General features: G+C 60.4%; 1 protein-coding gene across 1 annotated transcript; it reads right to left on the reverse strand.

Annotated features, from left to right (window-relative positions):
- Positions 1–1,172: 1,172 nt before the first annotated feature.
- Positions 1,173–6,924, reverse strand: INHBB (inhibin subunit beta B). Its single transcript, XM_045804122.2, has 2 exons — positions 6,443–6,924; positions 1,173–3,912 (listed from the first exon to the last, which is right to left on the reverse strand). Exons 1-2 carry the CDS (start codon positions 6,888–6,890, stop codon positions 3,137–3,139), a joined length of 1,224 nt encoding a protein of 407 aa, XP_045660078.1. The 5' UTR covers positions 6,891–6,924; the 3' UTR covers positions 1,173–3,136.
- Between the last annotated feature and the right edge of the window lie 4,083 nt (positions 6,925–11,007).

Consider the following 11,007-nt stretch of genomic DNA (forward strand, 5'->3'; position numbering starts at 1 on the left):
TAGAGCAACCAGCGGTTGGACGTAGCCCACTGAAGACAAGCAGCTCGATCCTGGCTTACACCCCAAATGCCCAGGCCAGGCCTGTCTTTACGAAATTTCCTTCTTTGCCCCAATTAACTTGTACAGTGTCTGAAAACCTTGCAGATCAATAAATACCCCCCTCGGGACAAAAGGCTGGCGGAGCAGTAGCTCTCTCACATGGGCAAAGGATGGAGAGAGACAGATGCCAGATCCTGCCTCCTGCCACCAGTGGGCCGTGCCAATGGAGATATGTCCCCCCCGCTGCCCACAGCCTCCTTCCGTTTCCCCGTTGTTGCCTTAATGGGGTTAGATCAATCTGTAAGCTCCCGCCTGCTAGAATGTCCTGAGATTTTCAGGGAAGACCACACGTGATCCAAAAGCCAAGAAGCAACCGCAAGGCCTGAGATGAAGGCCCGGCCTTAGGGCTGCAGTCCTCCCAGAGGAACGGGTGGGCCAGCTGGGGCACCCGGCGTCCAGTGCCTGGCGTGCCTGTCCCGGCTGTGTGACCTCAGGCAAGCTCTGAACCTCTCCAAGCCTCAGATTCCCAGCTCTGGAAAATGAAGTTGAAACCATTTCCCAAAGAAGCATGCCATCAAACAGCACTTAGTGGGTATGTCAAGTCCTCCCTGCCCTAGGAGTTGGACCTTTGTCACTACTAAAACCATGGCCACCACCTACTCCCAGTTAAAATCCCAGCAGGCAAGGCCAATTAGCATACTCACGGCCTTGTTTCTGTTCACCCTTCGGTCCTGAGGTCCTAGCCTCTCCTGGGTTATGGTCACCCATATTAGTAAATGGAGGTGGCCACGGAGGTCAGGTGGGCTTCACCCTTCCAGGTTTTACATTTCCTCCCAGGGATGGGGGCTTAACGGGCACTTTCAAGTGGTGATAGATGTGGCTTCGTAGAACTTGGGACCAGGAGGGGAAACAAATGTGCAATTCATGAATTTGCTAATTGTCCTTCATTTTTACCTTCCGCCATTTTTCCTAGACTCTGACATCCGTGCTCGTGGCAAGGACTGCCCTGCGAGAGCGCGGGGCCAGCCGCGGAGGCCAGGGGCATCCAAGCTGGCCGGCCGGCCCACGCCCTCCTCCCGGCCACCGCCTCCAGCCCACACCCCGGCGCCCCGCACACCACGCGAGGCAGGAAGCCCATGGCACTCAATCTTTTATTTTCTTAAACTGTACACAGATGTAAAATACTTTAACAGCAAGTCTATGGGAAAATTGTTTGGTTTTAAATTATTATGAAACAGAACCTAAGGGGAGCTTTATTAAATAAACATAAAGGTGGGGATTTAAGGACGCACACCTGCATTCTACCATAGTCATTTTTTTCTGTACCTTCTGGGTGTGTAGAGATAGAAAAGACACGTCAAACTGAATAAACAAAATCCATTTAACCCTGAAACGTTGGCAGGCCGCTCACGGGATTGTTCAGAACGTCCACCTCATAGAAGATGGCCTCACCATCTAATAAAAATTAAAACTGATCTGTTGGCCTCTTTGGTTCCAAAATTATGTATAATACATTTAACTGTATTTTTTTTTTTGCTGCTATAAAAATAACTTCTTTTTTCAAATGGCAGTTTCTGACTAATCATGCAACTAAATCAGTGCAAACATTAAAAGCAATCATTCGCTTAAAAAAGAAGCAAAGGATTTCATTTCAAGTATAAAAAAATATAAAAAGAGTCGTACAAGTCCAGTTTCGTCTAGTGTGGGTCAACCCTTTAAATTGCATAGTTCACGCGGCACTTGGGCATCTGGGAGCGAGTTCAGTGCTCTGCCAAGGGCCACTTCTGGACACACGCAGCTGGGCAAGTGCTAGGTCATGTGCGTTCAGGCAAGGCGGCAAGGGCTAGGAGGGGCAGGCGGGCAGGCGAGCAGGCGGGGGGCCACGTCCATGGCCAGCCCTGGTGGCCGGGACCCACACAGGCAACTTCTGCAAAGCAGCTGAAAGCCTTCACCAGCTCTCCAAGACCAGCTAAACTGCTCCCCCCCACCCCAACACAAACGCTGCTGGGAGAGGGGCGCACCCCCCTCCCGGACACCAGCATTTCCAGAATGCCTCCACTCCACCATATCCTCCTCTGAGCTCATTCCCTTGCCTAGGGGTCGTTTCCACCCCTACCCCAACCAGTCCAAGAAGACTACCCCCAGCGAAGAGCACGGATTGCAACATGTTTTTCTTCCCATGTAAAATGATTCAAATCTTCACTTCAAAGGTCATACCTGGTAGAAAAGTCCCTTTTCGATTCTACAGCTGGAATGCATGACCTGTCTGTCAACTGCTAGTGATCAGTTAAAGCATCAAATTAAGACCCTTCTCCTCTCCCTCCCTCCCTCCCCCTGAAACACACACACATAGAAGTCTCGCCAGGGACCCAAGCAACAGTCAAAGGGTCATTGCCACGGCTCCGCGGTCTCTGGCAGGTCGTGTCCATTCTGGGCCTCTTTCCCTCTACGAGGGTGGGAAAAGACAGGCTTTCCCTGGTCCTGCAGCATGAAGGATCCCAGGCAGGGAAAGAAGCCAACATGTCTGAGCCAGGAGATGCTGAGGCATGGCCAGCCTTGCACACAAGCAAAGGGGGACACGCCGCCCTCCTCCCTGTCCGCACGCTCCCCACCCCCGCATCTGCTTTTCCTCTCTGTGGCTCCCGTGAGCGCGCTCTCTCTCTCTCTCTGTCTCTGTGCTTTTATGTGTGCTCGGAAGGCGCGATTTAGAGTGGCCGGGCCAGCTGGTGGGAACGGTGGCCGCTCACCCCATTCTCTCCGACTGACAGGCATTTGTAGCTAAGCTGCCATTTGTCACCGCATCCATTTGCTGGTATCCTGGAGGCTGCTGTGTGGGTGGCAGGATGCGTCTGGCTGTGCGTGTCTACGTGTGCGTTTGAAAGTATCTCATGTCAGTTGAGGGTTCTTGCTCTGGCTTTGACTGATTGCTCGATGAAGTAGTGGAAAAAGATTTCAGGCCTCGCCCTGGCCCCTTCCGGGCAGCCCGATGCAAGGACCGCCGGCGCTCCCGCCGGCTGGGCAGCCGGTTCCCACGGGGGCTGGAAGGAGCCCTCCCGGGCCCGCCCCCCGCCCCGCCCCCGCCGCAGCCCTGCCGCGGTCAGGCGCAGCCGCACTCCTCCACGATCATGTTGGGCACGTCGCGCTTGACGATGTTGTACTCGTCGTCGAAGTAGAGCATGGACATGGTGCTCAGCTTGGTGGGGATGCAGCAGGAGTTCACCGTGCCGGGGTTGAGGCCCCGCATGCGGTACTGGTTCACCACGGCCGTGTGGAAGGAGGAGGCGGAGCCGGGGACCCCCGCCAGGTAGGCCGGGCAGCTGCCCTCACAGTAGTTCCCGTAGTAGCCGGTGGGCGCGATGATCCAGTCGTTCCAGCCGATGAGGCGGAAGTCGATGAAGAACTGTTGCCTGCAACAGAGGTTGGTCCGGCCATCGCACTCCAGGCCCCGCTTGCGGATGCGGTGCCTGCTGTCCCCCAGCCGGGCCTGCACGACCACAAAGGGCCGGTGCGACTCCTCGCCGGGGTCCACGAACACAGGCACCACGGCCAGCTCCTGGCACCCGTCACACTGCACGTCCAGGTTGAGCCGTCGCTCGCCCCGCTCGAACAAGGCCTGGATGGCCTCGGTGAGCGGGAAGGTGTGCCAGCCGCTGCGCTTGAGGTCCACCTTCTTCTCCACCATGTTCCACCGGTCGCCGTGGCCCTGCTCCTGGAAGTACACCTTGACCCGCACCTTCCTCCGGCTGCCCTTCTCCAGGACGTAGGGCAGGAGCTTCAGGTAAAGCCACAGGCTGGCCTGCACCACGAACAGGTTCTGGTTGCCTTCGTTGGAGATGAAGAAGTACAGGCGGACCCGGGAGGAGGCGAGGCCATCTGCGGAGAAGTGGGAGAGCAGGCCAAGTTAATTCAAGGAGAACACGAGGCAATGGGGAGAGACTCTGCTGCATGATGCTGGAATGTGAACTTGCCACGCAGCTGGAAAACGTTATTGACCAGAAATACTGTTCCTGGGGCCAGGGCCTCTGACTGGAACCTGGGAGAGGCAGAGAAAATCATTTTCCATTGAGAAACCCCGATCAGCTCAGAGCTGGAGGGTCCAGGCCTATAAAATCCTGCCTCACCTCTCCCAGGCCAGGGCTCCCTGGAGACAGGCTGTCAGGCCTCAAAGCTCAACAGAGGAACTTGTCAGGAGGCCAAGATCTTAACAAGTTGTTATGGGTATCTGTGAAATCTGAAAAACAAAACCAGGATCGCACTGAGGATTTTGGGGTGGGTTGTTTCAGTAAAGAGGTTGGGGTTTTTTTTTTTTTTTTTTTTTTGGTTAACTCAGGGCATTGCAAAATCAAGCTGAGCCACCTACCGCCTCTTCCCAGTGTTTACCTAAGCATGATCTGATCCAACCCCCAGTGGAACCTCCACTGCAAACAAGTGAGCTCTGCTCAGATTTCTGACACAGGAATGGGTGCTTTGCAGGCTGCAAAGTACAGCCCTCGTTTCTGACTAGTTCCAAGGGACAGGACATTCAGCCTTGAAACTTGAGGTCCAATCCTTTCATGAGACACTGGCTCCCCATTAATGGCACGTTCAAAATCGCCAAGGAAAAGGGGGAACTGGCTTGTTAGTTTCCTCCATAATTCAGCTCAACGAAAAGAGAGGCCATGCCAACCGAGACACAACTACTCTCTCATGGTACATTTCAGTGACGCTTCTGACAATTTGTACTTTTTTCTTCCTTTTTTTTTTTTTTTTTTTTGCAGGAAGAACAAGTAAGGCAACTGTGTGACCATAGCTGATTTTATCAAACCTCCTACCACTGCCCTGCAGCCCCCTCCTCAGGCCTCGCCTGGCTCCTCTAATAACACTGACATCTGACTTTGAAATGGGGGAAAGTGCAGCCTTAAAAGCTGGTCTTGGACGAGCTGCCTGTGACCTGAATCTGTTATTTATAAGTCAAAGAGCTGGCTCCGTGAAACGGACCAGAAATATACCAGCCCCCGCTGTCATTTTGTGCCACCGGGACCAAAAGGCCTCCTCGACCTTCCAGAATCACATTTCTACTCTGGGCCCCAAAGCACCTTTTAATCCAAGCTCTCTAATTGCATGTTGAGCTTTCCCTGACTCGGTCGGACAGCTAAAACAGCAATGCATTTCTTTCTAAGCACAGACCAGCCCGATTGTCTCTGCTTTTCTCCACACCCGGCCATGCAAAACTTTTCATCCCTTTTCATCCCCAGGCGGCACCAGGACCGTCTGCCTATTGCCTGGGAGGGTGGGGGGCATTTTCAGCCTGGTGACACAACCGCTTCCCCCCACAAGCTCCCTGCCCACCCCCGCCCTGCCCGCACCAGGGCTTCCCCCTCTGCGACCTTCTCCGCAGTCCCCTCGGCACAAATGGGGCTGAGCTCCAGGCACAAAAGCCAGCCTGGCTCATTCAAGTCCTGAAAAGGACAGCGGAGTGGAAAGCACTTGCAGCATTTCAGTGCCGGCACATTTTCCTCCTTCTTTTAAAGTTCCGAAAGATTTTCTGTCTCTCAATTATTATATTTAGACAGTAGTAGAAATTGGCAATCCAGGGCCCAGAGAAAATTCCAGAAAGGGCTCCTACCCTTTGTTAACTACGAACTCTGCGGCTCTCAGGCGAGGGGGCTGCTGCCGCTGCCAGGCGAGCCGAGAGGCACGGGGCTGCCCCCGAGAGCCGCGTCTTTCTCTGCGTAAATGATGGGACCTGTTGAGAAGCCTGCCTTCCGCCCGATTCCGGTGCCCACACAATCGGAAGAGAGGTTGCCTAGCTCTCCCCAGTGAGGCTTCAGCAATCCTGGCAAGCCCACGCTGCCCGGCGATGGAAGCGGCCCCGGGGCCTCTCACGCAGACACACACACACACACACACACAAACACACACACACACGCACTCTCACACACACACACACACTCTCTCTCTCTCTCTCTCTCTCTCTCTTACTTCTCCGGCCCACGGATATCAACAAGCACACACATCTCCAACCACACTGCTAAGCCTACACTCCGATCGTGGGAAACAAAAACATTAAGCAATCACCAAGCAAGTGCCCGCGGAGCCAGGGCTGCACGCATCTGCCGGGAGGGGGATGCGCGCCCAGAGGCGCTGGGGCCTGATTTCAGAGAGCAGGGGTGGAGGGCAAGGCGCTCAGCGGCAGGGACAGGGGGAGCAGGAAAGGGTGTGCTGCCTGGTGGTGGGGAAGGGAAAGGACGGCAACCGGGACGGGGCGCACAGGGCCAGGGGCAAGCGTCAGGGCCGGGAGTCCGCGTTGCCCCCAGGGTGCGCCGGCTCCGGCGGCCCGTATGGGCAAAGAGAAGGGGGTGGGAGAGGATGAGAGGGGGTGGGGAGCGAGGGCCGCAGCTGGCCGCCCGTGGGACCAACCCACCTGTCTCGGCGAAGCTGATGATCTCGGAGACGCGCTCCTGGCCGTCTGCTCCCGGGCTGGCGTGGCCGTCGAGGTGCGGGATCTCCACGCGGCCGTCTTCGCGCACCTTGCCCGCGTGCAGCTTGCGCAGGGCCGTGACCATGGCGGCCTTGGGCACGGCGTGCGTGATGTTGGGCCGGCCCCGCATCTGCAGGCGGCTCAAGATGTGCCGCTTCACCGCCTCCAGGAAGTCGCCGTCCACCCGGCCCAGCTCCTCCGGTCGCCGGAAGCCGCCGCACGACGTGCAGGTGTCCTGAGAGCCGCCGGGGGCTCCGGGCGGCGGGGGCGGCGGCGGCGCGGCGGGCGACGGCGGGGGCGTGGGCGAGCCCCAGGCCTCCGGCCCCAGCCAGCCGGCCGCCAGCAGCAAAAGGCAGGCGGCCCCCAGCGCCCGACCGGGCAGCCCGTCCATGGTGCGCCGCTGGCGACGAGGGCGCCCGCCGCGAGGCGAGCCGAGCCGAGCGCAGGGCCGGGCTCCGGGCTCCCGGCGCGCCGCCCCGCCCCGCCCCCGCCCGCGCCCGCGCCCGCCCGGGCCTCCGCCCGCCCGCCGGGAGGGCCGCCGCCGGCTAGCAGGGGGAGGGGGCCGGCCGGGCCGCGGGGGCTCCCGCGCGGCGGGGAAGGGGCGCCAAGGGCCGCGGGGGCCGGAGAGGCGCGCGGGCGAGGAGGGGGCCGGAGGGTCACTGCCGAGCGGGCGTCTCAGGGCGCCTCGGCATCTGCAGCCTTCCCCCCATCCTCTCCGCGTCGGGGCCCCGCAGCCCCCAGCTCCGGTGAAGCGAAAGCGGCGGTAGCGGCGCCTTGGCCGCCGCGCGGGGAAGGTGGCGAAAGGGCCGGTCGACTCAACTTGGCCGAGACGGAAGCGAAGGCGCCGGAGTCCCCGGAGCGGAGCCGGGCGCGGCTTGGCGCGGCGCTGCGGCGGGCGCTGCGGCGGGGCCCCGCGCTCGCACCTGAGCGCCGAGGAAGGGCCGCGGCCGCCGGCGACGGGCCGGTAGTCCTCGCCGCGGGCCGGCGGGCGGGCGGTGGAGCGGGGCGAGCGCAGTGGCGGGAGCGCCGGGGAGCGCTGGCCGCGCGGGCCGGCTCAGAGGCGGCGCGGAGCCCCCGGCCGCGGGCCCTGCAGTCCTCCCGGCGCGTCACACGGCAAAGTTGTCTCTAGGCTCCCGGGGCGCCGCATCCACCGGCGGGCGGGCCGGCCGCTGCGCGCTCCGCCGGGGCCTCCGCTCCGCCCGCCTTCTCGCTGCCTCCCTCCCTCCGCTTGCCTGCGCGGGCCGGCTGGGCGCGGGGCGCCGTGCGAGGAAGACGAGGCGGAGGCAGGGCCCTTCTCGACCCTCTCTCTCCTTTCTGCTGCGGCGGCGGCGAGGTTGGTTGGAGCGCCTAAAAGTCTCGCAGCGTCCCCGGGTGCGGGTGCCCTAGCTCGCTCTCCCACTGGCATACGCCGCAGGGCCGGGAGAGAGCGGGAGGGTGGCGGCCGCGTCCCCGCGCCCGGCCGCGACACAGTGCAGAGCCTGCCGAGGAGTTCTTCTCTTTGCCCTCTCTTCTTTTACTCTCCTCGTTTTTTCTCCCAAGGGGAAAAAAAGCCGCACAATCTCCGTATGTGCGCGCGCGTTGAGATAGACGTTGGCATAAAAAAAAAGGGGGGGGGTGAGCGAGTCTCGTCCTGGCCATGCGGGAGGAGGCCGTCCGTGCCTCCCCGCTCCGGCTTCCCCCCCCCCGGGGGGGGCGGAATCTGTTCAAGTCGCTGCCGCCTGCTCCCCACGCCCACCCCCGCTTCCCCCCGCTTTTTTCCTTTCTGCCTTCGTGGGAAGGAGGGGCAAGCCGGCCCGCTCCCCTCCCCCCCACCCCCGCAATGCCCGGCCACTTTTGCTGTCTCGAAACTTTCCCACCACGTGGGCGCCCCGGACCCTCACCCAGCTGGGCGGCAGGCGACACCGACGGGCTCCTGGCCTGGGATCCCTCGGTGCTTGCCCCCTCCCCGCGGTCGCGCAGGCCTGCCCTCGTCCCTGCCGCCGCCCTCCGCGACCGGGAGAAGCAATTCTCGCCGCCGCGGCCGCCCCCGTCCCTCCCCGGGTGCACCTTCTCGAGCTTGGCGAGGCGGGGGCGGCGGTGCGGACGCGGGCTGGCTCCGCGGGTGGATGTCGCTCCCGGGCTGCAGTGCCCTAGCCGAGCGCCCCCGGCCGCCGGAGCACTGGGCGAGGAGTGGGCCCCGCGGGCTGGAGGGGTAGAGGAGGCGGTGGCCGTTGGAGGCCTGGCCAGCCTCTGCCTCTGCCTGCTCCAAGCCCCAGGGAAATCCTCGACTGTGTGGGGAACGAGCCTCGCGGCAGGGAGACCTCCGAGCCCCAGGACTTGCGCAGCTGACAAGGTCTCCGGCACCACTGTCTCCCTGCCCCAAGTGGTCGATCTTAGTCTCAGACAAACCCGGGTTCCAGCGGGGGCTTAGCCACTGCCAGCTTTGTAGGAGTGACCTTGGGTAGTGTTCACCCTCTCTAGTCTTTATCTCATCATCCGTCATGGGGGAGGACAATAACACCTGTGTCACACCTTGGGAGCCCCAAACAAGGCAACTTGGTCAAGCTCCTCACAGAACCCTATACACTGTGATTCTAAGGCATAGTTCCTGGGTGGCCCAGACAAGCGACCCTGGCAATGAACACAGAACACCCAAACCATCCAGAACCCCAAATGCAGTCGTTCCTTCTGTCCCTCCTTACGCCTCCACCTGGGCGCGGAGTAGCACGACAATGCCCACAGGGCACAGCGCTCTGGGCCAAGCACCACCATCCTGCCCAGTCCCCTGCCTTGCCCAGACTCCCACCCACTCAACAGGCAGGACTGTGAGGTGGAAGCAGGGTGGGAGGTCATTCTGGCTTTCCAAGGATCTGGGGGAGCTGGAGCGTGGCCTCCAGCTCAGCGGTCCCCACTCTCCCGAGCTGAGGAGCTTCAGGCAGCGAGCTTCAGACCCGTTCGTGCCTCTGTGGAGCTCAGCCCGGACTGCAGCCCCGCTGAGGCCCGCAAGTCTGGAGGCCGAGCGCCCCCTCCCTCCCAATCTGAGGAACCGACGTGAAGGTGCCTGGCCCTGCAGGGCAACGTTGGAGCTGGCACGGCTTTAGGGAAGGGAAGTCAGAAGCAGGGGCCCAGGAGGGTCACCAAGATGGCAGCCCTTCTGCCTCCTTGGGGCTGTCTCCAGAGCCCAATTCTCTGCTGTTCCCATACACGCAGCACTCTCTGGCCTCTGATTCCACCGCCTGCCTGATCCCAGAGCCTGTGGAGCCTGCGAGCTCCAGGCAGGAGGCGGAAACACCTGCCCCGTGGCCCTGCCCGGTGGCCCTGAACCAGACTGGACCCATCTCCACGGCTTTGCTTGCGTCTTCCACCAGGCACACAAGCTCCGGTTCTCTGGGTCTTTCCATCACCACAGCCACCAACCACTTGGCAAACTCCTTCTGTCTTAAAGACCCAGCCCCTTGTCTCCTCCTTGGTGAAACTCACATGGCCCTCTTGTGCCCTGAATAGTTATTTGCCATATTAGGCTCCTTGGCCCAGTGCCTGGCTGTTACTTTTCACCTGTCTGTGTCTTCTGTGGGGCCCCGGACTCCTGGAGGACGAGGACCAGGTCTCGTGGGCCCTGTCTGATGCCGGATCAGGCGCAGCTTGTTGAACTAATGCTTAGTTGATTGAATGAATGAATGAATGAATGAATGAATGAATGAATGAATGAGTCATTAAGCCAGTAAAGAATTGAGCACCCCCACACTCCCCAGTACTCTCACAACAGGCATCCTTGTCTGTCTGGCTACACCATTCTCACTGGGAGCCCCACCCGGGCTGGACAGGGCTGGGAGGGAGGGAGCGCTCCACACCTTTGGGAAGAGGCAACACCCTGCCCATTGACCTGGCTCTTGGAGGGGCAGAAGCCACCTCAGCCTTGCTGGGAAGAGGAGGGAAGAGGAGGTTGAGAGGAGGGTCCACATTTTGCTCCCCTGGTGGAGAGCTGTCAGCCCTGCTGCCAGTCATCTGCTGGGAGGGAACTGGGTCAAGTGGTAGTCAGAAACCATCTGCTCGAGAAGCTGGGATTATCCCGCCCTCTGCTGATCCCCCAGCCCACAGGAGCCAAGGGTGTAAATTGAGTTCTTCCAGATCACCTTGTGCTTGGGGGGGGGGAGCCCCCATCTCCTACTGAGGGGCAAGGACCTGTTCCTGTTGCTTCAAAGCCTCTTCTAGCACTGGGCTCTGTTCTCCTTGTCCTGGTGACCTCAGCCTTCAGTCTCAGCCAGGGCCGTGACTGCGCCTGTCAGTTTTGAATACAATAAGGCACATGAGTGCTGGAGCCAGTGCCCTCCTGCAGGATCGGGTCACCCCCCAATACACACACCGCCACAGAATGCTGGCTGCCTGCCGCCAACGAGGAGCTCGGGGCCTGCAGGGAAGGCAGGAAGAAAACATGGCGGCATTATGGATCCGGGCACACAAAACGTGAGAGGGCTTCTTCTGAGAGGCGCAGAGCGTGTGCTCTCACAACAGTTTTGTTTTGTGTTGTT

The sequence above is a fragment of the Ursus americanus genome, chromosome 1, assembly GCF_024610735.1.
Source record: "Ursus americanus isolate L20-20 chromosome 1, mUrsAme1.1.p, whole genome shotgun sequence".
Classification (NCBI taxonomy): Eukaryota; Metazoa; Chordata; class Mammalia; order Carnivora; family Ursidae; genus Ursus; species Ursus americanus.

Bases quoted from the DNA above. Each gene is read 5' to 3' on its own strand.
- INHBB (XM_045804122.2), bottom strand. From the start codon at position 6,890: ATGGACGGGCTGCCCGGTCGGGCGCTGGGGGCCGCCTGCCTTTTGCTG. The intron at 3,913-6,442 runs GTGGGTTGGTCC...ACTTCTCCGCAG, and splicing joins CATCAGCTTCGCCGAGACAG to ATGGCCTCGCCTCCTCCCGG.